This window comes from Bos grunniens, chromosome 10 (assembly GCF_055505025.1).
Source record: "Bos grunniens cultivar Pamir isolate PY7600 chromosome 10, Bosgru_T2T1.0, whole genome shotgun sequence".
Classification (NCBI taxonomy): domain Eukaryota; kingdom Metazoa; phylum Chordata; class Mammalia; order Artiodactyla; family Bovidae; genus Bos; species Bos grunniens.
This window is the reverse complement of record NC_141174.1, coordinates 78,195,911-78,222,879: the sequence shown is the minus strand read 5'-3', so window position 1 is coordinate 78,222,879 and position 26,969 is coordinate 78,195,911. Positions and strand designations below refer to the sequence as shown.

Sequence of the window (26,969 nt, the reverse complement as noted above, 5' to 3'; positions counted from 1 at the left end):
ATTACACCTCTGCCTATAGGGATGCAATTTTATCTAACACCTTCGGAAGATGGCTCCAAACCTTAAAATAATTACTCTTAGAGAAAATAAGTCTTATGGTTGACAAACCTTTGTCAAGGGTCATAAAATGTTAATAGGTCTTCTGGCCAGAAGATGATGTAAATCACCTAAACCATTTGTATCTGATAAATTTCCAGGAAAGAAACCCTGGTTTTTGATAAGAATCAAAGACTGCTTACTTTGTATGATTTCACATCCCCTATTATCCTCTATGTGTAACTTAGGGTATAAAAACCCCTGTTGAAAATAAAGCTACAGGCCTTGCTCACCAAAGCTTGGTCTCCCCATGTCATTCTTCTCCTCAATTTCCAGCTGAGTCTCCATCTGGAGTGTGGAGGTCCTCTGCGACCATTTATTTGCCTGGGCTTCTAAGACCCACTCGAGAAGGTGTCTAAGGTGGGGCACCTTCCGCTATTCGAGAGGGTGCCTGTGGCCTCTGTGGTCAGAGCTAACCTGGTGTCACAGGTTATATTGATTTTCCATGTAAACCAAGCTACTCAGCCTCTTTTCTCCACTGAATTTTCCTACTGAGCTATCCTCATTCTATTATTCTTTATATCTTTGATGAATATGTAAATAGTCGCCGACGCCGTCTCCCCTTCGAATACCCTGGATCAGCTGGGGCTGGACCTCGGCAGTCTGGAACCCAGGAGATTTCCTAGGGGAGCCTCTTGGCACTTTCATGCCCAATACTAAAAGTTAATGTTAAGTTACAACAACCAATAAAAAGACAAGATTTTTGAGTACTCAGATCCTTTGAGAATGAAGGATTGGATCACACCACTAGGTAAGTAACCCAATTCACAGAGGTTATGGCTGTGAGCAGGGAAAATATAAAATGTGTAATAAGAAAAAAAGGTCATCTATATCAATTGCAGCATCGCCACCAAATCGGGAATCAAAGAATGTAGTAGTTTCCTACATTTTCTTCTTGCTCTTTACTTTCATGTGTTCCTTTGTGTACACTGCCATTTCCTTCTTCCTTCTCCTCACTATACTTATTCTATATACAACCTGAGAGAGATTAACTTTAGAATTTAGTCTGCATATAACAGAATTTTCAGTGGAATTTCCTCTGAATTTTAGAAGTAATTAATACAGCCAGTGATCTGTAGTGACTGTTGGGACCACAGGTCTCCTCATTTGGGAGAAAGGATGAGAACTTCTTCACTTGTTCAAAGGACAGACTTAGCTTGTGAGATGGAAACAGTCTTTTCACCCTTGCTTGAAAGTTCAACTGTGTGTGGAGGCGTGTGTATGAAAGATGTGACAGTTATCAACTTATTGCCTTTGAACTACAAATTCCCCCTTCATAGATTCAGAGGGTAATTCCAGACATGGGCCTTGTAAACATTTCTCATTGCCAGTTGGCACGATGTTAAGCTTTGTTGGTAGAGAGGATGGAAAGGACCTGGCAGGAAGAGCCAGCTTCTCTTCTGGGTCCCAGCATGCGCTCCACACTTCTTGTCTCTGGGTGCTTGGCCATCCTGTGGGGCACCTGTGATGCTCACGCCCAGCAACGTTTAGTGACAGCCCCCGGGTGCTTTCTTGGCAAGTTTCACAGGCACCCAAGCAAGTTCAGCAGTGCTCCTTTGCCAGCTTCCTACAAACTGTGCTAGAACCCTGGGAGCTGTTCTTCTGCTTGTTAGTCTTGTTCTCTGGCACCTCTGCAAACTTCCCCATCCAGCAGGCTACAGTCACACACTCCCCAGTGAAGCCTGAGTCATCACTGTGATAGGAGAAGAGAGTACATATTATAATGTGTCACTTTCTGTGAAACTCTGGCTTAGTCTTAAAGATAACAATGTCTCCCTACAGATGCTATTCTTATGTTCTTTAGAGTTCTTTCTAGAGTTCTTTAGAGTTCATTAGTAAATAATGCTCTGCTATTTGTTAATAATTCCTTATATTAAACTTTCCTTTTTCAACTTGCCACGATTTTTCTCCTGATGGCCCCTATTTGGATAGTATGAGTCCATCAAGTGCATGAGAAGAAAGGCATTAGCTGCAGAAAGATCAGCAATCACATGTCAGGAAGCACCATTCTACTTGTAAGGAATTTCAGCATGTGGTGATGATATGCGTGGGTGTGGATGAGGTGGCAGCAGAGTCGGAGAAATGGGACTGTATCACTTAAACTTGGGGAGCCCATCTGGGCCAAGAAGAGAATTTTCATACTGTTACATAGGTTTATTTCAGAAGTATTTTTCCAGGTACTAATATCTAAAATAAATATACTTACTATTTAAAAATTAACATATACAGAGTAGGTAATGAGAATTCCCTTTAAAAACAATTCTACAGCTATTTGACAACTGATGACAACTCTGTATCTGAGAGGTAAATTCAGAGTCAGTCTCTAGAGAGACAATGCCCCACAGTGGTCAAATAAGGAACATGGAAATGCTTTCTGTAAGGGGTTTGTGCTGTGCTTCTCTTATAAAGCCAGCTACTGTGTTACCCAGAGCACAGTAATACACAGCTGAGTCTTCTTCCTGAGCCGAGGGTTTTTTCAGATGCAAGGATGCCTCAGTCTGGCTGAGCTCAGCAGTGAAACCCTGGATGCTCTCTCTTGAGGTGTGTTTCAGGAGTAACTGGAGGCGTTGTCTGGGGTACTGGACATACCAGAAGAGCACAGGACTCCCAGAATACGAATAGTTGCACTTCACCTGCACTGGGGCCCCTTCAGACACATAGGTGTGGCTCTCAGGCTGAGTCACTGTCTGGGCTCTTGTTCCTCCTGTAACACAAATTTTGGGTCAGGGATTGACTTGCAAACAGAGCAAAATATTTTGTTAAACCAATTCTGAATCAGAAGACCATAGTAAGATAAAATAAAAAGAGACTTACTCACCAAGTGTGAATATCATCACAAGCACTGAGATGAGGGCGCGCTTCATGTCTGAGCTCTGAGGAAGCAGGAGGCTCCTTTCTGCAGGTTTTTCCTGGAAACAATTCAGCCACATGGACACCCTGACAGAGCCGTGAGTGATTTACAGGGCATGCAAAGTAAAAGCTCTTCCTCAAAGGGCTGGTGGCTTTCTGGCTTTCTGGCTTTCTATCGAGTTCAAGTTGTGTAGCTTCTCCCTCTAGAGGCCAAATATGATACTGCAGGTAATCTCAGGCTTCACGAAGACCAATTCTGAAACAAAATGGAGAGGAATTTCCTCCAGTTAGTAAAACAAAGTGTAATGCTATGTTAAGTAAAGAAGCTTGTTACCAGAAAGATCCAGACATCAATGGAACATAATAGAAAGTCCAAACATACAAGTTACTTATGAAAATTTAGTTATTAAAAAATAGGAAAAAGATGGTATATTCAATAAAACATGCCCTCAAAAATGGAGAGTCGTCTAGAGATTAACAAATAAATTTGGACCCCTACCTTAGCATCTGTTATTAAATAAATTCTGCTGCTGCTAAGTCACTTCAGTCGTGTCCGACTCTGTGCAACCCCATAGACGGCAGCCCACCAGGCTCCCGCATCTCTGGGATTCTTCAGGCAAGAACACTGGAGTGGGTTGCCATTTCCCTTTCCAATGCATGAAAGTGAAAAATGAAAGTGAAGTCGCTCAGTCGTGTCCGACTCCTAGCAACCCCATGGACTGCAGCCTACCAGGTTCCTCCATTCATGGGATTTTCCAGGCAAGAGTACTGGAGTGGGGTGCCATTGCCTTCTCCGAAATAAATTCTAAATATAGATAATTAATATTTTTAAATAATAGTTTTTTTTTAATAAGTTTAGGATGGTCATGAATTTTCTAAGCATGAAAGTCAGAAAGAGTATAGGAAAATATTAGCAGATTAGACTTCACAGAAATTTAAGCTTCTGTATAGGTTTGTTAGTGAAATGCTTAAACATTACCATACCGAGTTATTTTCCATTCATCATCATTGATTCTGACCTTCCTCACACCAGGAATGGGCCTTTAGAATTTTAGATGTACAGTCTATTTTTAAATAGTTCATTAACAAAGTAACAATCATTTGAACTAAAAAGAAGGCAATTGTAATAATTGCCTAAAACTAATACAATACTGTAAAGTTTAAAAATAAAATAAAATTTAAAAAAGGAGAAGGCAATTGTAGAAAGAGGGTACATTTAAAATGTTCCTGATCCCCTGTGTTTAGCCAAGGAGCTTTCTGTTGAAGCCAGCCAATGCTGTGCCAACAGAGCTCAAGTGAGTTATTCCATTGGGGCTCATAATAAATCTAGGGTCAATAGCAAGGAACTCCAGGATAAGGAGCAGAAAACTATAGGTTGTGAAGAAAGCTTTGCATGCAGAGATCAGTGGACCTCTAAGGAAGCTAGTTCTTTTGAAAAAGTATTTTCTCTAGCCCCCAAATAGCTGAGAAGAAAGTAGCAGGTTGAGTGCCATCTGTCCTAAATGGAGAGGAGTACAACGAGATTGGAGAACAAAGACATGTTTTTCTAGTTTTTCAGCAAGGTACGGGCATTGCTGCTGAGACCAGTGCCGTACTGCCTAAGACACTGCTGATCACAGGTACAGAAATATCTAGGCTTTTCACTCTCACAGCATTGCCTCCACTTAAAGTGCCCCAGCAATCAGACACGTCAGAAAACAGTAAAGAAAGGGAAAGGATACCTCAGAGAAAAATAAGGGCTTCATCTGGGGAAAATAAAGTCTGAAAAAATGATCAGGGTCATTGACCCAGTTTCCCTAGCCAAGAATCAGTACACAAAGTTTTCAATGATTGAGAATTCATTTACAAGGAAGCTCTCACAAAGAAGGAATATCTTACTGAATGCTTTGCTTATTTATTGAATCCTCTTGAGGGAATAAATAAAATTAGGAGAATTATGTAAACCTCAGACATAATTATCATGAAAAAATACAGTGTCTCCAACAAGATTTTGACTGATGGAAGAGAAGCAGGACATGTACATGATGGCAATTCCACCTCCCTTCTGCTCCTCTCCAGCACTTTCCCCACTCACCTTGCAAGTACATCACACTGATTCTGCTCTGTAACTATGAAGTAGGGGCCACAATTCAAGTAGCTGTCTCCTATTTCTTTCTCCCCAGTCTCTCTTTTCTGTGCACTACTTCTCTTCTGTTTCATCTTCTCATCTCCTTTCTTCTTCTTCTTTTTTTTTTTTTTTTGTCTCTGAGAGAAATGGAGGTGTAATAGAAGGTAGAAATCATTGGAATAATTGTGAAATGACCATAAGGCTCATATTTTAGAATTTTTAGTCATGAGTATCAAAACTCTAGATAGGTAATGCATGTGATTTCTTCTTGAACTTTTTTTAGTTTCACCATGGCCCTAATCTGATGCTCAATTCTGCTGGGGAATCATCTCTTTACACCATTCAAAGCAACAGATCTTCCTCACAGATGAGTATATGGAGATGCCCCAGTTCCCCATATGACTAGTTCAGATGTTTTCCTAACTGCCAGAAACCCTAATTTAAATGCTCACCAAGATTCTTCTCAAACGTTGAGAAAAAAATTTGTCATTTGGAGTAGCTTAGAGTGCCCTTTGGAGAAGGCAATGGCACCCCACTCCAGCACTCTTGTCTGGAGAATCCCATGGACGGAGGAGCCTGGTAAGCTGCAGTCCATGGGGTCGCTGGGAGTCGGATACGACTGAGCGACTTCACTTTCACTTTTCACTTTCATGCATTGGAGAAGGAAATGGCAACCCACTCCAGTGTTCTTGCCTGGAGAATCCCAGGGATGGTGGAAACTGATGGGCTGCCATCTATGGGGTCGCACAAAGTCGGACATGACTGAAGCGACTTAGCAGCAGCAGAGTGCCCCTAGTGGTCTAAAATTGTTGGGTCAACTAGCTCATCAGCAGCCACTAGCCCTCCATTCTCTCCTGAGGACCATCTACAAATTATCAGGAACAAAAGACCTGTCAGCTTGGGTGGGGATTTTTTAAGTAAACTTATTCCTTCTTCAAAATGTCAGTTAATGGAAACTACTATCTTAAACTATTTTGTCAAATTTCATCTTCAAAGTTGAATGAAATTTTTCCAATCTATTTCAAAATAAGTCCACAACAAATTATCAAAGTTTTTCTATGAGTGAGATCTTTTTCTAAGTCTTTAAAACTTAAAAACTGAATTCAGCTCTGTCTATTTACAAGACGTTGCAGTATAATAGGAAAGACAAGGACACGTGTGTATGTGTGTGTATTCATATACAAAGTGGCACATGAGATAGTACAAAATCAATCTAGAAATAAGGAGACATTTCTTATAACAGAGAACAGTCAGACAAAAAATTAATGAGGACAAAATCGCTTTGTCTTTTTCCTGGAAATGATAGAAAGGAATGTTATCAGAGGTTATGTAGAGATATTGGGTTGGGGGTAGACTAAAGACTAGAGACACTTTCTAGATGAAAATAAAAGTAGGAGATGGACAGATCGGTGGAAGTAATTTGGGAGATATGAGGTAAAGTGTTCTATTCTATTATGCATTTCAAAATTTTAAAGGACATATAAATATATTATTAACCTATCTCTCCTTTCTATATGTAATAGTATACAGTTTGCAACTTGAGTTATGGAACTCAGTTATACATCCTGATGACCTATTGATGCTCACACCCTGCTTCATAATAATTAAGTCCCCTTTATATGAACCTTCAAGTTTCAAACTTTCAAAGATGCAAACATGCATTCTCATGTCCAGTCACTTAAGTCAGTTCACATATCTGGTGTAATTTTCAAGGTACTGTAATTTTATTTTGTTTTCTTTATTTTTGTATTTGTCTTTTATGTATTATTTGTGTGAAAAGTATTGTAAACCTATTACAGTACAGTACTATATAATCGATTGCTTAGTTGGGCAAAGCTAGCTTTGTTGGACTTAAAAACAAATTGGAGTTGTTCACACGCTCTCAGAATGGAACTCATTTGTATGCAGGGGGATTAATGTAGAATAGATGTGCAATACAGCTTTTGAATTCATTTTATGAGAAGCACTTTGTGTTTCTTTTTTCCAACTATTACCACCCTCAAGTGCCACAATAAATGTTTCAAGCTTGTCTCCTGAGCAGAGGCCAGAATGAAGTGAAAGAATAAGCTAGGTGGCTACCTGGAGGAAAAGCACTCAAGGTACAGGAAGAAGAGCTGCAGAGACCCCAGGGCAGGAAAGCAATTGCCATGTCAGAGCAATATCAAATGTGGTGAAGGTGGAGAGAGTAAGGAGGAGACAGTGACTCATGTCAGAGAGGGGGCAGGGAACCAGATGGAGTAGTCTTACAGGTTGTAGTAAGAATCTGCTTTTCATCTCAGTGAGATGAAAAACCACTGGAGAGTTGTGAGCACGGAAGCCACATGATCTGAGTTATGTTCTCAAAAGCTCACTCCACTGGGTGGAGACCAAACTGAAGAGGGGCAAGAAGGAAAGAAGAGAGATCAGGTAGGGTTATTATTGCCACCCCCAGGCAAGAGATGAGAGTGGCTTGGATCAGGTAAGAGCAGAGTTGGAAGTGAAAAGTGATGAATTCTGGGCCTGCTCTGAAGAAAGAGCTAATTGACTTTCCTAACAGATCAAATGGAGATATGAGAAAAATTTAGGAGATAAGGGCAACTTCAAGGTTTCTGACCAGGTGATTAGAGAATTTCATAGACAGAGCTGCCTTTTGCCTAAATGAGGATGAATTCATAAAAAGCAGCTGGGAGGTATGGAGGGTGAAGTAGCTGGAGTGGTGGAAATCAGGAGATCACCTAGAGATATACCAAGAAGATGCCCCAATGGGGATGTCAGATAGATCATTTAATATACAAGTTCAGAAATCAGAGGAGCCAGGTGGGTTTCAGATATAAATGTTGATATTTAAATAGTTTTTAAATCCAAGAGACTGGATACAATTAGTTGGAAATAAATTGTTGGTAGAAAGTAAAGAGTTCTAAGAATAAATTCTTGAGGCATTCCAATGTTTAGAGATAAGGGGGATGAAAGAAAAACCATCAAAGGAGACTAAGAAGGAGCAACTGATAACAGGAAGAGAACCAAGAAAGTGCTCGGTCTCTAAATCTAAATAAAGAATTTCAAGAAGGGAGCATTCTATAATCTCAAATGTCATCATTATTTGCTATGAAATTCATATGTTGAAACTCTAATCCCCCAATGTCATTGCATTTGAAGGTGGGGGTCTTTGAAAGGCAATTAGGGTGGAGCCCTCGCTGTGGGATTTGTGCCTTTGTAAGAGATGCAAGACAGGCTGCTTCTCTCTCTACTCTCCATTTGAAGCTACAATGAGAAGTGAGCAGTCTGTAAACCAGAGAAGGGATCTCACCAGAAACTCACCATGCTGGCACCCTGACCTCAGACGTCCAGCCTCCAGAATGATGAGAAACAAATAAATCCATGTTGTTTATAATCCACCTGGTCTATTGTACTTTGGTCCAAACAAAGACACTGCTTTAAGTAGTTAAAAATACTAGCTGGAACAATAAATGCTTGTAAAGACAAATATAAATAGGCAAATTTTCCTATTAAGTTACAGAGACAATCTGAATAATATTCAAATCTTCTGTAAGAGACATAAAAATAATGCAATGAAGTGACAGAAATGTTAAAAGTCTGTGATTGGGCTCCCTGCTGGACTCAGGTGGTTCAGCGAGCATCACATTCACAAAAGGAAGGATGAATATGAGTGTCATCACAGATATGGGATGGGGAGAGATTATTCCTTTGTTTGGTGCTAAAGGGGAAAGAGTAAATTAGATCAGGGACTTATACTTAACATCAGAATGGAACATGTAACGTTAATTTTTTTAATCAGTGCATATTAATAAAAAACTACAATTTTCTTTGTCAGTCATAAAGTCTAAATATGACTCGGTCTCAGGTGAACAACTTTGATACTTGTTAAAGCCATAAAAAAAAAAAAATGACTTGGGCACCACATGTTTATATTCACAAAGGGAAAGTCCCATTCCAATTGTCAATGGTCAGAACAGACAGGTATACGGTGCCAAATTAAGGGGACCTCACACTAAGGAGAATGTCAACAGAGGAGTATCTGCAGAGAAACCTGAGCTATGTTCTAACAGTAAAGAAAATATAGCACACGTATAAATGACTCTGGAAAGAATTGTGAGAAAAAGGAGAGCACACTTATATAAACTCAATAAAGCGGGAAGGAGTGAAGCCAGGAGAGCAGGAATGAGAAGAACTTCTGTAGGTACAGAGGACACAGCGGTAAACTGACACAGACACTCAACACAGCAAAGCAATTAGCATCCCATGCAGGTAGGAGAGAGGGTCTGTCATTCAAGGAGCACTCCTTCTGTGGTCTAATAATAAGATGCAACTCTAAAGGGGAAAGACTTCCCTACCCAACTTATTTTAGCATAGAGAACACTAAAACCTAATGTTGAAAAAATTAAGCAGAGAAATCTCCGCTGAAATGAAAGTCTGGTCAGCTGGGGTCCTCTTGACAAGGCTAAAACAACTTCCTTCTTTCTGAGCACTCCGTTGACTTGTACCAGGTTGAAATCAGTTCTCCCTTGTGTTTCTATTTACTTCTTGATCCTGTTGATAGATTTTCTTTCACATGTAAGACCAAATCATATGGTCAGTTTGAAAGTTTATATGAAAATTTAAAAATGGGACCTAATTAAAATTAAAAGCTTTTGCACAACAAAGGATACTATAAGCAAGGTGGAAAGATAGCCTTAAGAATGGGAGAAAATAATAGCAAATGAAGCAACTGAGAAAGAATTAATCTCAAAAATATACAAGCAACTCCTGCAGCTCAATACCAGAAAAATAAATGACCCAATCAAAAAAATGGGCCAAAGAACTAAATAGACATTTCTCCAAAGAAGACAACACATGAAAAGATGCTCAACATCACTCATTATCAGAGAAATGCAAATCAAAACCACAATGAGGTACCATTTCACACCAGTCAGAATGGCTGCAATCCAAAAGTCTATAAGCAATAAATGCTGGAGAGGGTGTGGAGAAAGGGGAACCCTCTCACACTGTTGGTGGGAATGCAAACTAGTACAGCCACTATGGAGAACAGTGTGGAGATTCCTTAAAAAACTGGAAAGAGAACTGCCATATGACCCAACGATCCAACTGCTGGGCATACACACCGAGGAAACCAGAATTGAAAGAGACACGTGTACCCCAGTGTTCATTGCAGCACTGTTTACAATAGCCAGGACATGGAAGCAACCTAGATGTCCATCAGCAGACGAATGGATAAGAAAGCTGTGGTACATATGCACAATGGAATATTACTCAGCCACTAAAAAGAATACATCTGAATCAGTTCTAATGAGGTGGATGAAACTGGAGCCTATTATACAGAGTGAAGTAAGCCAGAAAGGAAAACACCAATACAGTATACTAACACATATATACGGAACTTAGAAAGATGATAATGATAACCCTGTATGCGAGACAGCAAAAGAGACACAGATGTATAGAACAGTCTTTTGGACTCTGTGGGAGAGGGCGAGGGTGGGATGATTTGGGAGAACGGCACTGAAACTTGTATATTATCGTATGTGAAATGAATTGCCAGTCCAGGTTCGATGCATGATACAAAGTGCTCGGGGCTGGTGCACTGGGATGACCTAGAGGGATGGGATGGGGAGGGAGGTAGGAGGGGGGTTCAGGATGGGGAACACGTGTACACCTGTGGCAGATTCATGTCAATGTATGACAAAACCAATAAAATATTTTAATTAACCTCCAATTAAAATAAATACATTTATATTAAAAAAAGAAATTTTATATGATTCAAAATATCTGATCAAACATATGTACTCTCCTCCTTTCTCACCAAACTGCCCACTGGGATAAAATTTACAAGTATAAAAAGGATGATACTAAATCCATAATGTGAAAAAAATAAAAAGATGAAATATAGCAACAGTTCCCATAAGACAAAAAGTAGATACGAGCATTCTGATGGGTGAGACAGAGAGGGAGAAAGCACAGAATGAGCTATGAGATTTTATTGGACATGCAAGTGAAGGAAACTTACTCCTTAGGTACCTGTAGAGATTCTGGACTGAGAAAGGATAAGTGTGATGGAGGGCAGGAGGAACAGCACATGGGGATGAACTGGAGGTCACTGTGTGGAATAGTTATACTAGTCTCCCTGCTGCTGGACTTACATGTGAGAAGCATAGCAGGCTGTCCTGTATGTGGGCACCTGATGTTCACTAAAGTTGAAATAAAACACCTGGAGTGCTGTTTTTTCCTGTGAGTACTTAACAGAGCTAAGTGAAGTGCAGTCGCTCAGTCATGTCCAACTCCTTGCAACCCCATGGACTGTAGCCTACCAGGCTCCTCTGTCCATGGGATTTTCCAGGCAATAGTACTGGAGTGGATTGCCATTCCCTTCTCCAGGGGATCTTCCCTACCCAGGGATCAAACCCAGGTCTCCCGCATTATAGACAGATGCTTTACTGTCTGAGCTACCAGGGAAGTAACAGAGCTAAGCCACCTTCAAACTGATATTAGGTGGAAAGGAGAGGAAGAAACAAGTTAATAGGCAGTTTCCTGCTCATTCATCCTAAAAAGAAGCCTGCCAAGTAACATGGTAAGTCCACATGGCCAGACTACTGGCCAAGAATCCCATTCATGAAGAAACAGGGATTTGTGGAGAACAGGGACACAATGACATAAGAAGTCCATCCCACTACCAAGTTCTTCATTCTTAAATATAAACCAAGAACAAAGTAACACTAGTCATTAATAAGTACAGATGGTATCTCTTTCCATACCTTGAAGCACCAAGTCATCAATTGTGAATATGACAGTCATTATACCTGGAACCAAAGTTGTGGCAGAATGTCATGCTTTATGGTCTCGTATGGAAATGCATATTTGGAGAATGACCAAAGGATCTAAGAGAATAATATAATGTTTCCTTGGTCACTACTCTCAAAAAATCTGGAGTCTTTGTTTGAATAATAATTCTTTATATTTTTAAAAATTTTTCTCTCTTCAGTTCTTTATCACACATTATTTTAATTTTTCCAGGTTGTTAAGAAATAGAAAGGGCTTCCTGGTGGCTCAGATGGTAAAGAATCCACCTGCAATTTGGGAGACTTGGGTTCAATCCCAGGAATTTAGGAGACCTTGGGAAGATCCCCTGGAGAATGGGAATGGTTACCCACTCCAGTACTCTGACCTGGAGAATTCCATGGACAGAGGAGCCTGGCAGGCTACAGTTCATGGGGTCGCAAAGAGTTGGACATAACTGAGCTAACACTTTGACTTTTTGCTTTTCCCAATTAACAAGAAGATTCTGGCCTGGAGAATTTTATGGACTGTATAGTCCATGAGGTCGAAAAGAGTTGGACATGACTGAGTGACTCACTTTCACTTTCAAGAAATAGAGAAAGAAATTAACTTTTAAAATAAAATAATTTTCAAGTCTACCATTTATTGAATGCACTCACATGACAAGAGAGTTCCATGCTAGTAGTGAGAGAGTCAGTTCCTAGGCAGGTTGATAGGGAGTCTAGGGGTCCCTAAGGAGAGAGGGGTCTGGAATTCTCAAGGAGGAAGAAAGGACAAACTTTTTTCTTTCTCCACATTCCTTAGGATTATATAATAATGTATCCTGCCTAAGGACAGTCTTAGGATTAAACCTTGTTATCTTAAAATGTTAATTATGGGAGTAGACCTGGTCTTTACAAGGATGTATCTTGCCTGAGGACAGTGTTATCTTAAAATGTAAATTATGGGAGTAGGTCTGATGAGGTCTTTACAACCTCCAGACATTCTTTGGATTATATAACCTCATTGTTAACACTAGCAAGCGGGTACTCTTTCTGCCCCCTTCTGATGTCTATGTCAGAAGCTTTCTCTTTCTCCTTTATACTTTAATAAAACTTCATTACACAAAAGCTCTGAGCGATCAAGCCTCGTCTCTGGCCCCGGATTGAATTCTTCTCCTCCGGGGGCCAAGAATCCCGGTGTATTCACATGATTCAACAACAACCTTTCAGTAGTAGACACTGCTGGTGCTCAACCTAGACCCCCTTTTCCAGGCCAGTGGACCCAATTCCCAGCTGCTGCAAATGTTGGCTATGTTTGGCTCATAGCTGCCCTCTTTCCCAGAAAACTGATCTACACCAATAAACATCACCATTCTCCAGTAAAGTATACCCATGCTCCAATGAATACCTTATTCTAAGATCAGCTGTATGGCCCCTTGACTCAAGGTGGGAGGGATCAATTCTGTGGGGCATTTCATGCTCCAGAGACCCCCATGAAGTCAGGCTGGATCAAGAGTTCAGCTCAGCCACATTCATTTTTACCCTCTTACCTTCGCCACTTAACTTGCTTTTCTCAAAATAAGATGGGAGTCAGAAATCCCAACTTTGGCTTTGTTAAGGAAGTCAACCTAAGACAATATGCTACCTCACTTAATCCTAAACCTATCCTGAAATATGTATGAGTATAGCCTGAAATCAAGTCACTTATTAGCAACCAAAGATAATCAGACCAGCACCACAAACCAGGTTCTTTCCAGTGGCACCAGAAGACACACAAGTGGAAAGAGAATTCGAGTATCTTGAGCTCAATACATTTCATGCTCTTTCTCATTGCCTTTCAAGTGCTTTTTCCATGATTTGGAAATATTTCTGAGTCATAAGTTTCCAGACTGAGAACTTGAAGCAAATTCCGATTAGATTACATCCTTCTTTGCATGCTAGGTTGCTTCAGTTGTGTCTGATTCTGTGCGACCCCATGGGCTGTAGCCTTTTATACTTTTACATCCTTTTAGTCAGTGACTATGTGAACAAAACTGAGTAAAAATCTTAGTCATTTCCAGCTTTTCATGCTCTTTGGACTAAATAAACAATGTCATGTCTAACAGACCACTACTTCAGCTTTACGACAACTGTGACTTCTAATTTTTTCCCCTGGGTCTATTTGTTGTTGTTCAGTCACTCAGTCATATCTGACTTTTTGCGACCCCATGGACTGTAGCATGCCAGGCTTCCCTGTCCTTCACCATCTCCTGGATCTTGCACAAACTCATGTCTATTGAGTGGTGATGCCATCCAACTATCTTGTCTTCTATCATCCCTTTCTCCCCTGCATTCAATCTTTCCCAGCATCAGGGTCTTCCAATGAGTCAACTCTTTGCATCAGGTGACCAAAGTGTTGAAGCTTCAGCATCAGTCCTTCCAATGAATATTCAGGGTTAATTTCCTTTAGGATTGACTGGTTTAATCTCCTTGCAGTCCAAGGGACTCTCAAGAGTCTTCAACACCACAGTTCAAAAGCATCAACTGATTTCCATCAGATCACAAACATTTTCCCTGGACTTTGGTATAAGTTACAGGACAATTCCACAGTGCCAGTGAGTCAGGAGAGGGCAGATATTCATATCCTTGTTGGTCTTCCCAGCTCTCTCACCAACATTTTCTAAAACTTCCTCAATACCATATGGTCTTTGATAACTGACCCATGTAGGTCTTTAATCACCATAACATTGGTTACTCAGAGATCCTTCTCAGGAAATCTGTACCCCTACACCCTGCTGTAGGTGTGGGATAATCTATGGCTGTAGCTAATTCTCTCTACCATCCCCAGCCACACTCAAGTACATAGGAATCAATGCACTCTCCCACAAGGCTCACACCTGGAACTTTGAGTTCTACTCAGCCTTTACTCAAAAATGGTAACATAAACCTCTGATCTGAATTCCTGCAACTGTCTAGGCTTCTTGTTTCAACCAGTTCTCACCTTCTGATGTTAGTCCTTCCATCAACCCATCAAATGTGTCCTTATCTAATCCACCAATGGGGTTGCAGTTGAAGATGAAGATGGGTGAAGATGAGGTGGCAGATCTATAACTAAAATAATTCATGACTTACAACTTTTTCAAAATAGTTGCTTAAGACTCCTTTCTGGGACTTCCCTGGAGGTCCAGTGGTTAACACTTGGCCTTCCAATGCAGGGGGACTTTCCAATTCTCTTTCCACTTGTGTGCCTTCCAATCCCTGGTCTGGGGACTAAGATCCCACATGCTTCACAGGCAAAAAGCAAAAAACATAAAATAGAAACAATATTGTAACAAATTCAATAAAGGCTTTAAATGGTCCACATTTAAAAAAAAAGACTTCTGCATTTATGTTTTTCCATTATTTTCTAAAGCAATGAATATCAAACACCTTGAATATCTACATGGGGAAAGAGCAAAATGTACCAGGAACTATGAAGGAGTATCTCAGTTATCATATTAAAATATTGTCATATATAAAAGCATAATAATACCAATTCCAGTGAGTAAAGTTATGGTACAAGACTAAAGTACAATAAGAAGATTGTAAAATATTTCAGTCATTCAGACCAAACTGTGTCTTTAATTTCCCTTCAGAATCAGCTGTTTTCAGAATTATGAAAATACTTCCCTAATCAATCAAACCTTCTACACTGTTACTCTTAATCCTCATCTACAGCTTAGAGAGGTAACAGAATGTCTGTGCCTGCAGCCTAAGCTCTCCAAGAGGCACTGCCGTGGCCCCAGCAGGTTTGGGCACAGGCTGCAGGTGCCTGGGGAGCACTGTGTGCTCACTGCACAGAGGTAGGTGGCTGAGTCGCTGGGCTCGGAGTCTCTGATACGCAGGGAGACATGCTTGTTGGTTTTATTGGACTGCGCTGTAAATTTTCCTTCCTCTTTGTTGTTGTTGGCATACACGTACAGCAGAAACTCAGGGCCTTTCCCAGGGTACTGTCTGTACCATGCGAAGTACTGAGAACTGCTGTCAGAATAAGTGCAGCCGAGAGACGCGGCGGCTCCCTCTGGGACGGGCAGAGACGCAGGACTCTGCTCCACTGTGTTCTGCTGGCTGCTCACCGCTGTGCAGAGACATGAACGCTCAGTCAGAGAAGGTGGGTTAGGTGGTGATGCTTCCTCTCCAGAATTCAAGTTATCTTTTCACAGGCCTCCCACCTCTACCATCCCTTATTTAAGGGAAATAGTGTTCATGTTTCTCCATGAGTCTAAAAGGGACAATGACTCCAAATAGTGTATTTTATGGTCCCGTAGAAATGCCCCAAACTTACAGATCAACTGAAGCCACAGGATCACTAATAAAACTCTTGAGGATTTCATCATTCTTTCCTCCTCTTGTTCACTGAGGATTCAAATTTTACGCCCTAAAAAAAAAAAAAAAGAGTCGAGCTCAGACATTTCAATTCTTCTGCTTTAGAAATCATAAAAAGAGCCTGTTGTATCAAAGACAAAAGAGACTTTTTTCATTACCCATGCAACACACACCACCAAGCTCCTCCTCTCTCCTCCCACTTTCTCCCTCCCTCCCTCCCTCCCTCTCTCTCTCTCTATCTCTCTCTCTCTCTCACACACACACACACACACACACACACACAGGAAGGAATACAAGAGTAGGGTCCCTGAGAAGACACTGCCATCTTGTGGACTCAAGACCCTGATCAAAGAAATATTTGAAGCATACTATGGGAACTGATGAAAATAAAAATTTGCCACTTTGGTTACATTAAAAATTTGAGAAGCATACGGTCCAAGTCAATGTGTGTGGGGACAGAGTGATATCTGCATGTGTGTTTTACATCAAATGGCAACGCTTGTCTGATTAGAAGCAGTTTTGTCAAATGGCCACTCTCTCACACTGAAAAACCAGTCCTAAGATATTCTAGTGATAGAAATCTGGGCGAGGCTCTCATGATTCAGGGGATTTGTGTAGCTTTTCTTCATATCAGGCCAACACTTCCTATCTTATTTCCCCACCTCTATGTTTAAAGAAATCTAATCTAACTCGAATCCTCTTAAGACACAATGACCTAAAATCTAACTGAACAAACATGTTTCCAGCTCACAACTTGGGCAGATTTTTAACAAAGTCAAGGACTTAATTCTTAATTCCATTTTGTACCAGTGGCATATGTGTGAGGAATCATCGCTTACTTGGACTGATGGTAGAAGTAGATGGACCAGCCTTCAGTACCTAGAGTGTAAATAGAACCTGAAGGACATGTTCATGAGTCTAATCCCTCCTTTTGTACACAGCCCTGGCATCTCAGGATTAATCTCCAAAGTTATGGGTCTGGTATCAATCTCTCTAACAAGCTTCCCTGGTGGCTCAGTGGTAAAGTATCTGCCTGCCAATGCAAAATATGCGGGTTCAATCCCTGGGTCAAGAAGATTCCCCAGGAGAAGGAAATGGCAAGCCACTCCAGTATTCTTGCCTGGAAAATCCCATGGACAGAGGATCCTGGCAAGGCTATAGTCCATGGGGTTGCAAAAGAGTCAGACGTGGCTTAGCACCTAGACAAAAACAGCAACAATCACTCTCTGCCTTACTATTGTACCCTAACCAGCAAACCAGGTTTATCAGAAGGCTACTATGCAAGAAGCTTAACTGAGTCTAACGGAAAAAGAAGCACAGACAAGTACTGTTCCTTCTCATTTCACCTCCTGCCTCATGCCCTTGTAGAAGCTAGTGGCTAGAGACCAGCAATGCAGCAGGTCCCTTTCTGCCCAAGAACTAGGTAAACAGTATCCATCAAAGATGGACTGGTCAGGTCCTCCCTATTCCCACCGACGACTGTGTAGGAAGTAGGATGAGGGAGAAGATGCTAACAGTGGGATCTTTTTCTTTAAGAGAACACTGCTTTTGACAAAACTTACACAGCTATTTCTCACTCTCCTCCTCTTCTGGGAATCCTATTAAACTTATGTCACAAAATTTGACAGTGTCCCCCAGGTCCTTTAGTCTCAGTTCATTTTTCTTCATTCTTCTTTCTTTCTGCTCTCTGACTGGACAACTTCAATTAACCTATCTTCAAGTTCTTTCTCCTGCCTATCCAAATCTACTGTTGAATTTTTCTTAGAAAATGTTCTCTGTGTAACAATTTCTCTACCCTGAGAAAGTGCTGAGTTATGTTACATATAGACAAGCCCTTTGCGTTAGTCCTTGAGGGAGCCACGAGACAGGTTAAAGCAGTGAAGCTCTGCTCTTTCATGACAAAGAGCTCTTCCACCTCCACCACTGGAACCCACCCTGGGGATGCAGGCAGCTATCTAAAAACTGTCATGGATCCAGTGATGGAAAGACGGAACAAGGGTGAGTGAAAACAGCACAGGGCTTTCCTGTCAGGCGTCCGTTTCCTTCTACTTATGTGTTTGCTTGGCTACTGCACAGCTCTCTGTGGTGTTTGCCTCTATGTACAGGTAAATGTGCTGAAGTTTCCTGTCTTTCCAAGCGGTCCTCTTCCTGGACCTTTGGCTGAAGACAGAAGACTCTTCATGGCCTTTTTTGTCTACATCTATTGGCATTTCCAGGTTCCTGGCTTCTCTAGGACTCACTTGGGTTACATGAGGCAAAAGGAAGCTCAGGGAACTTACTGCTCTATCACTCCTCAAGCCCCAAGTTCCTAGGCTAGTCTGGCTTCTTCTCTCCAAATTCTTATGTTTTTCTTTTACATGTGGTCCAGGGTTTCTAACTTTCCTTAACAGGTTGAGTAGGAAAAAAAAAAAAAAAATACACCTACTACAGCTTGTCAGAAGTGGAAAGAAAGCATGATGCTGTCTTCTTTGCCTGAAGAGTGAACCTCTGACCAGCTTGGCTAGTCCACCTTCTTGGCAGTAGGCCAGTCAAAATGGTATTAAAATTATTTAATTCTTGTTCAGCCACCTAGATTCTTCTGTTGAATAAATACGGTTCTAGATTCTGAAGATAACTATGGTTTACTTGAATACACTGCTCTAAGAATTCCCTTAAATGGCCCAGTAGGCCCGAGGTGGTGAATATAAATGATCTCTGTAAATAGAGTGAAAATGCCCTTATTCCTCTTGCTCCTTATCATTCTATACAAAAGTTTTGAGTGTGATTAGGAAATGAGTAGGAAAAATGGCAAAGTTATAGCTACTAGAATGATCACACCAGTTTTGTTGTAGTGGAAAAGAAGTACCAACAACCCTGGTACTAGAGAAGGGAATACTTTAGACCCTGGAAAGTTTGTGTTTGTTGGAAGGGAAGATTGTTCGTGCTCTGTTTGTATGCTAGACCCAGCATTGCAGCCTAAGCAGAACAACCATATGGTCTGTGAAAACAGAAAAATTGGTATGAATACAGCTTGTCCTGGACTGTTCTGTTTCTGACATCATCAACGGAAGCTGTTCAACATGGATTCCCAACCCCTTATGTGTACAAACCTATAAATCAGCACAACTTTGTTTCAGTATGGCGGGTTCAAATGCATATGCTTTTGGTGTCTGCCCATCTTGAATTATGCCTCATGAATGACGCTGCTCATATAACTTAATAAGTGATGTAATGATGATTCTAATCAAGTTGAACAATAAATTTAAAACTGAACCAATCTGTCTCCCTTGGAGTTATATGTTTGTGTTTGGGAAGAAAGAACATCTCTCCATTGGGAAGGATGGTTGATCTTTGGTCCCTTTTTAGAAATTAAACCAAAAACCAGTGTGTCCAATTCCCTTGCATGGGTCATAATGACTATTATACGACATCCAAGCTGTTTATATCCTGGAACTTATTCACAGTTGACTGAATCTGGGATCCTAGGAAACATGACTGAGCTTAATCATGCAGATTGGTCTCATCCTGCTATATAAATTTCTGCTCACAGTTGCTGTTTATTTGCTAAGCTGTGTTCGGCTCTTTTATGACCCCATGGACTGTAGCCTGCCAGGCTCCTCTGTCCATGAGATATTCCAGGTGAGAATACTGGAATGGGTCACCGTTTTCTGCTGCAGGGTATCTTCCCAACCCAAGGATCAAACCAGTGTTTCCTGTGTCTTCTGGATTGCAGGCAGATTCTTTACCACTGAGCTACAAGGAAGCCCTGCTAATAGTGGATTTAATTAACTGTTGTTAGAGAAAAATCAAATAGATTTAATCTCAGTCTTTGTCATTCAGAGAAATAAGAACAGTGGATGGAGTGGCAAACTCTCAAGAAAAACTTCTAGAAATGAATACAATTTAGAACCATGAAGTGAATGTTGTTGAAAGGCAGTTCGCTGTGAGTCTCTTATACTTCTACATGATATTCTGGGTTTACCAACAACGTAAGGTCATTACCACTCAACCTGAACCATTTCTCAGAGTTGTGCTTGCAGCGTGTAACCTTGATGGATGGGGTAATGTCTTCTCTGAGACAAAGAGTGAGCTTGCTTACCACTTGGCAATAGCAATACCAAATAGCAATGAATTCCTCAAGCTTGCTATTCATCAGCTGTGACACAATCCCTCATGCATAGCATCCATTTACACCCCTGAACTCTGGTGTTGGAGAAGACTCTTGAGAGTCCTTTGGACTGCAAGGAGATCCAACCAGTCCATTCTGAAGGAGATCAGCCCTGGGATTTCTTTGGAGGGAGTGATGCTGAAGCTGAAACTCCAGCACTTTGGCCACCTCATGAGAAGAGTTGACTCATTGGAAAAGACTCTGATGCTGGGAAGGATTGGGGGCAGGAGGAGAAGGGGACGACAGAGGATGAGATGGCTGGATGGCATCACTGACTCGATGGACATGAGTCTGAGTGAACCCCGGGAGTTGGTGATGGACAGGAAGGCCTGGCATGCTGCGATTCATGGGGTCGCAAAGAGTTGGACACGACTGAGTGACTGAACTGAACTGAACTGAACTGAAATCACCATGAGAGATTTATGGACAAAGGCAACTGAAGCAAATATGCTAGTGTTCATCTGCTTGCTGTGTCCTAAGTAGTAGTATCCTTCATCTCTGACACAGAATTTGTGACGTTACTGATAGCACCAAAGAAACAACAAGCTATTAGCCTGTAAGAGAGTAAGATCTGCTGCTGCTGCTACTTCTGCAGCTAAGTCGCTTCAGTTGTGTCCATCTCTGTGCGACCCCATAGACAGCAGCCCACCAGGCTCTGCCGTCCCTGGGATTCTCCAGGCAAGAACACTGGAGTGGGTTGCCATTTCCTTCTCCAATGCATGAAAGTGAAAAGTGAAAGTGAAGTCGTTCAGTTGTGTCCGACTCCTAGCGACCCCATGGACTGCAGCCTACCAGGCTCCTCCATCCATGGGATTTTCCAGGCAAGAGTACTGGAGTGGGGTGCCATTGCCTTCTTTGAAGTAAGATCAAGACCTGACAAAACCCTGTCTGCCACCTTTAGAGATACTATAATAAATACTTGAATTTGAGAAAAATGTTTCCCCAAACTGGTCTAAAATGGATCTTTTCTGAAGGATATTCTTTATAGCCTTACATGGGACTTAACTATTATTTCTAATGAAATGCTTTAGCAATTCTGTTACATACTGTAATGGAATAAAGACTCCTGGGAAATTAGTGTTACACACTCAAATGACTATTAATCATGTGAGGAACCTAATACCAGTACACAATCAGAAGTAGAATAAAAATGAACCAGCCCTCTGACCATAATTATGATCTCTAATCAAAGCTTTTTAAAAAAAACTTATCTCCTATAAAATGTTTCTACCAAGGCTAATTATTTGAATATGTTTCCTGAGACTTTCTCTTGCAGTAATTTGAAACCAAATTTTGACACGTGCTCATAATTATTTGACTTGAAATTCCTTTTATATTTTCCAAAGTCTTTGGGACATGTCTTTTTTTTTTCTCTTTTACATATTTCACTTCAGGGTTTCTAGCTTTCAAGTTGACCAGATTCATTGAGATTACACCTGATAAAATGAAGTCAGTTGACTGAGGACAGACTGAGACCCTGCGTAGATCTAATTATTTAACAGAGCCTACAGAGCAAAGGAAGGCTGGAACCTGAGTCTTCAAGTAAGAGCCAGAGATAACTGAACTATACCACATAAGAAGCAATGAGAACATACAAATAGTTAAGAGCTTCAAGGGTGGAAACGACAAGAAGGGAAAAGGAAAGCAAAGAGGGAGAAGGCCCACACAATATTTATTTAGTAGATATTTATCACCTGACTACTATGGGCCAGTCACTGTTCTAGACACTAAGAGCAGAGCCCATGAGCAGAACACACAACAGTACTGACCTCACAGGACTTATAATCTAACTGGAGTTACTAGCAATGAATATATTGACATGACAATCAAAAATACGCCTGCTCATTATGGTTATCATTGGGAAATGATAAAGGTGTTTGATACAGAGTTAAGAAAAGGTTTGTGGATGGCTACACTAGTCAGGAAGTTCAGCAAAAGTCAGAAGGTTTTCTCTACAGTAATGATATTTGGAGAAGAAAATAGAAACCCACTCTAGTATTCTTGCCTGGAAAATCCCATGGACAGAGAAGCCTGGTGAACTACAGTCCCTGGGGTCACAAAAGAGTTGGACACAATTTAGTGACCAAATATAAACAAGTGATATTTGACCAGAGACCTGAAGGATGAAAATAAGTCAGTCTCAACAAGATCTGGGGGAGGAAAATTGCAGATAAATGAAAGAATAAGACCCAACGTGGGACAAAATGTGACAAGTTTAGAAAACTGAAAGATCAGCATCGTGACTGCACAAAGAGTCAGGGAAGAGAGTTATGAACTAAGACTGAAGGGTCAGGTGGGATTCACATGTGCAGAATCTTGTATAGCATGGCCAAGAGTTTGTATTTTATTCTATAGGCAATAGAAATCCATTGAAGCATTTAGGCAGGTAGCAACAACTTTGATTTATAATTAAAAAACCACTGTTGCTACCAGTTAGATTAGTGCTTCTCAAATTTGAAAGTGGTAGAATCACCTGGGGATTTGTTAAAATGAAGATCCAAATTCAGTAGATTTGGAGTTGATCCTGGGATTCTGCACAAGTTCTAATATTGCTGGTCTATATTTTGAATATCAAAACTCTGGGTAATACACTTTGAGAGAAAAGAGACAAGTTAGAAGGTAACCTGGATCAGAACAGTGTTTTCCAAATTTTGTTTAATACATCTTATTTTATGAAGAGGGAGAGGGTGGGATGATTTGGGAGAATGGCATTGAAATATGTATAATATCATATATGAAATGAGTCGCCAGTCCAGGTTCGATGCACGATACTGGATGTTTGGGGCTGGTGCACTGGGACGACCCAGAGGGAGGGTATGGGGAGGGAGGAGGGTTCAGGATGAGGAACATATGTATGCCTGTGGCAGATTCATTTCGATATATGGCAGAACCAATACAATATTGTAAAGTTTAAAAATAAAATAAAATTTAAAAAATAAAATAAAATAAAAAGAAAAGATCAGTTCAATTCAGTCACTCAGTCGTGTCCAACTCTTTGCAACCCCGTGGACTGCAGCATGCCAGGCTTCCCTGTCCATCACCAACTTCCAAAACTTGCTCAAACTCATGTCTATAGAGTCAGTGATGCCATCCAATCATCTCATCCTCTGTCATCATCCCCTTCTCCTCCTGCCTTCAATTTTTTCAGCATCAGGATCTTTTCCAATGAGTCAGTTCTTCACATCAGGTGGCCAAAGTAGTGGAGCTTCAATTTCAACATCAACCTTCCAATGAATATTCAGGACTTGATTTCCTTCAGGATTGACTGGTTTGATCTCCTTGCTGTCCAAGGGACTCTCAAGAGTCTTCTCCAACACCACAGTTCAAAAACACCAATTCTTTGGCACTTAGCTTTCTTCATAGTTCAACTCTCACATCCATCCATGACTACTGGAAGAACCATAGTTTTGATTAGATGGAACTTTGTCAGTAAAGTAATGTCTTTGCTTTTAAATTTGCTGTCTAGGTTTGTGATAGCTTTGAAGCGTCTTTTAATTTCATGGCTGCAGTCACCATCTGCAGTGCTTTTGGAGCCCAAGAAGATAAAATCTATCACTGTTTCCACTGTTTCCCCATCTATTTCCCATCTGCCATGAAGACCAGATGCCATGATCTTAATTTTTTGAATGTTGGGTTTTAAGCCAGCTTTTTCACTTTTATGAAAATATATTAGTTCTTATTCTCTGTGAGGTACTCTGATGTTTTCTAATCTTATTTTTTATTAAAAAATATGTAAAGACAAAAACCTTACTGATTAAAATAAAAGGAAATTAAAACTGAAATTTTTCACTTAGTAAAATGAAAACTAACTTAAAGTAGTAATATCCTGACTTGGTATAGTATTAGAAAGGCAGCAGCTTCATGGGTTGCTGTTGAAGCCACAGCTTCGTGAAAAATTTCTTCATGGAAACCAAACATTTAATGTCATGTTTTTCCCCTTATCCAAGCAATTTCACTTCCATTGAAACTACAACTTAAATGATGTTTGTTCATAAAAATATTGTCTATAATACTGCATAATTGGAAAAATACCAAAGAGTGATTAGTTTTTTAAATACATCTAAATAATGGAAATTAGCCAATCATTTAAAATTATGCCTTTAATATATGTTTTCTGACATGGAAATAACTACAATGTTGAGAAAAACAAATATGTTTGTAAATTCCGGGTATATTACAGTCCCTCTCACAGAAAAATACAGCTGTATAATACATGTACCAAAAATTCTGAAAACTGGTGATAGTCATAGCCTTTATGCAATGAAATTATGGGAGTGTTCTCTTTTGAAATGTGTTTATATCTTCTAATTTATTTAAAATTAATGTATATATAATTAAGTAATAAAATTTTAGCTTAATTTAAATTTAAAATACTAGACTACTTCCTTCAAACTCTGGATCCATTTTTTATCTTTAGTGGAAGAAGCAATTGACAAAAGGTCAGAGTGTCTGAGTTCTGTTCCCAGCTCCCATTTTGTTATAAGTCATGCTTTAAGTGGCCATTCAAATCCTGTAGATCCTAATTATTTCACCTATGAAATGAACGGCATGGACTGAATCAGTATTTGCTAAAGTTTGATTGATGCAAGAGGTCATGGTAGGCAGTACATAAAAGAAAATTGTAATTGTTGCAGATAAGGTATTATTTTAATTTGTAATATATTACATATAAGATATTATTTTAATTTGTAATAAAAAAAATATAGCCTGCACATGAAATATATGGTTTCATATATCAGATCAGATCAGATCAGTCACTCAGTCGTGTCCAACTCTTTGCGACCCCATGAATCGCAGCACGCCAGGCCTCCCTGTCCATCACCAACTCCCAGAGTTCACCCAGACTCATGTCCTTCGAGTCAGTGATGCCATCCAGCCATCTCATCCTCTGTCGTCCCCTTCTCCTCCTGCCCCCAATCCCTCCCAGCATAAGAGTCTTTTCCAATGAGTCAACTCTTCACATGAGGTGGCCAAAGTACTGGAGTTTCAGCTTTAGCATCATTCCTTCCAAAGAAATCCCAGGGCTGATCTCCTTCAGAATGGACTGGTTGGATCTTCCTACAGTCCAAGGGACTCTCAAGAGTCTTCTCCAACACCACAGTTCAAAAGCATCAATTTGCCGGGGTCCAGCCCCGGCTGATCCAGGGTATTCGAAGGAGAGACGGCATAGGCGACCTATTTATTTAAATATTTATCAAAGATATAAAGAGTAATAGAATGAGGATAGCTCAGTAGGAAAATTCAGTGGAGAAAAGAGGCTGAGTAGCTTGGTTTACACGGGAGACCAATAAAACTTCAAGACAAGAAGTTTGCACCACTTACGTAGGCCGCAGGTGTCCTTCCGTTCTCCTGAAGGAGAGGAGACACTGAGGCCTCCCTGGTCAGATCTTAGAAGCCCAGGCATAATTAGCAAGCATGGCCGGTTCCGCGCTCCAGATGGAGACTCAGCCAGAATTTGGGAGAGAGCGCGACATGGGGAGACCAAGTTTTGGTCAACAAGGCCCGCACTTTATTTTCCAAAGTAGTTTTTATACCTTAAATTGTGCATAGAGGATAATGGGGGAAGGGGTGGAGTCAGGCAAGGACAGCAGCTCCAGGTCTTAATCGAAGCCGGGCTTTCAAACTTATCATATGCAAAAGTACAGGTGAATTACATCATCTTCTGGCCAGGAGGCCTGTTAACATTTTAAGAAACTTATCTTTCTCTAAAGGTGATTATTCCAAAGTCAGGCACCAGCCTCCAGAAAAGCACTGGACAAAGCTGCATTCGTATAGGGCAAAGATGAGGTGGGCTCAATCGAGAAAAGAATTAACTCAAGGGTCCAAGGTTACAAACATTGAGGCTACCACTTACATTTCTATACACCCGTTATATCAATCAATACACTGCCAAGGACAAAGTAGGTAAGGAGTATGGAGACTTAGCAGCAAACATTGGCCCAATAAGTGAAAAACCCTTCACCAATACAATTTCTAATCAATCTTTTAACTACTCAGAGGAATCTTGTTTAGACAGTTTAGAACATCTCCTGCCTCTAACAGCTGGGAGGCTCTGAACAATCACATGTGGCCGGAAAAACCTATTCAGGCAGGCTAGAGGATTTCCAAAGAAGTTTGTAGGTTAAACACTGTCACACCCAGGAATTATTAACTGGAACTGTAAGCTAACTCTTTTTTCAGAGAGAGGTAGTGGGGGACAGCCCCCCGTAAAGTCAGAGGTGTAGGTGAAAGCACAAAGCAGAAAGTAGGCAGACTCTGGTTTTGGGGGTAGATGCTCGAGAATTTCCAGGGGGACTCCTGAAGCTTGATCCCGCCTTTGCGTATGCCGAGCCTCCTTCCTCATGACCTTTGTCATGGGCGGAGTTCCTCACATTGGCTCCAGGCAGTGATAGAATTCCAGTTGAGCTATTCCAGATCCTGAAAGATGATGCTGTGGAAAGTGCTGCACTCAATATGCAATATGCACTCAATATGCAATATGCCGGATCCCGGCATCAATTCTTATGTGCTCAGCCTTCTTCACAGTCCAACTCTCACATCCATACACGACCACAGGAAAAACCATAGCCTTGACTAGACGAACCTTTGTTGGCAAAATAATGTCTCTGCTTTTGAATATGCTATCTAGGTTGGTCATAACTTTCCTTCCAAGGAGTAAGCGTCTTTTAATTTCATGGCT

General features: G+C 40.7%; 1 long non-coding RNA gene and 1 gene segment (V, D, J or C); both read right to left on the bottom strand.

Annotated features, from left to right (window-relative positions):
* Window positions 1-2,253: 2,253 nt before the first annotated feature.
* LOC147365044 (T cell receptor alpha variable 16-like) lies at window positions 2,254-3,086 on the bottom strand. The segment is given in 2 exon segments: window positions 2,254-2,800; window positions 2,915-3,086. Coding segments are annotated over 2 exon segments (468 nt in total).
* Window positions 3,087-15,635: 12,549 nt separating this feature from the next.
* Window positions 15,636-25,859, bottom strand: LOC147365043 (uncharacterized). The gene is made up of 3 exons (XR_015133562.1): window positions 25,613-25,859; window positions 16,103-16,195; window positions 15,636-15,895 (listed from the first exon to the last, which is right to left on the bottom strand). It is a non-coding gene; the product is annotated as an uncharacterized LOC147365043 (long non-coding RNA).
* Between the last annotated feature and the right edge of the window lie 1,110 nt (window positions 25,860-26,969).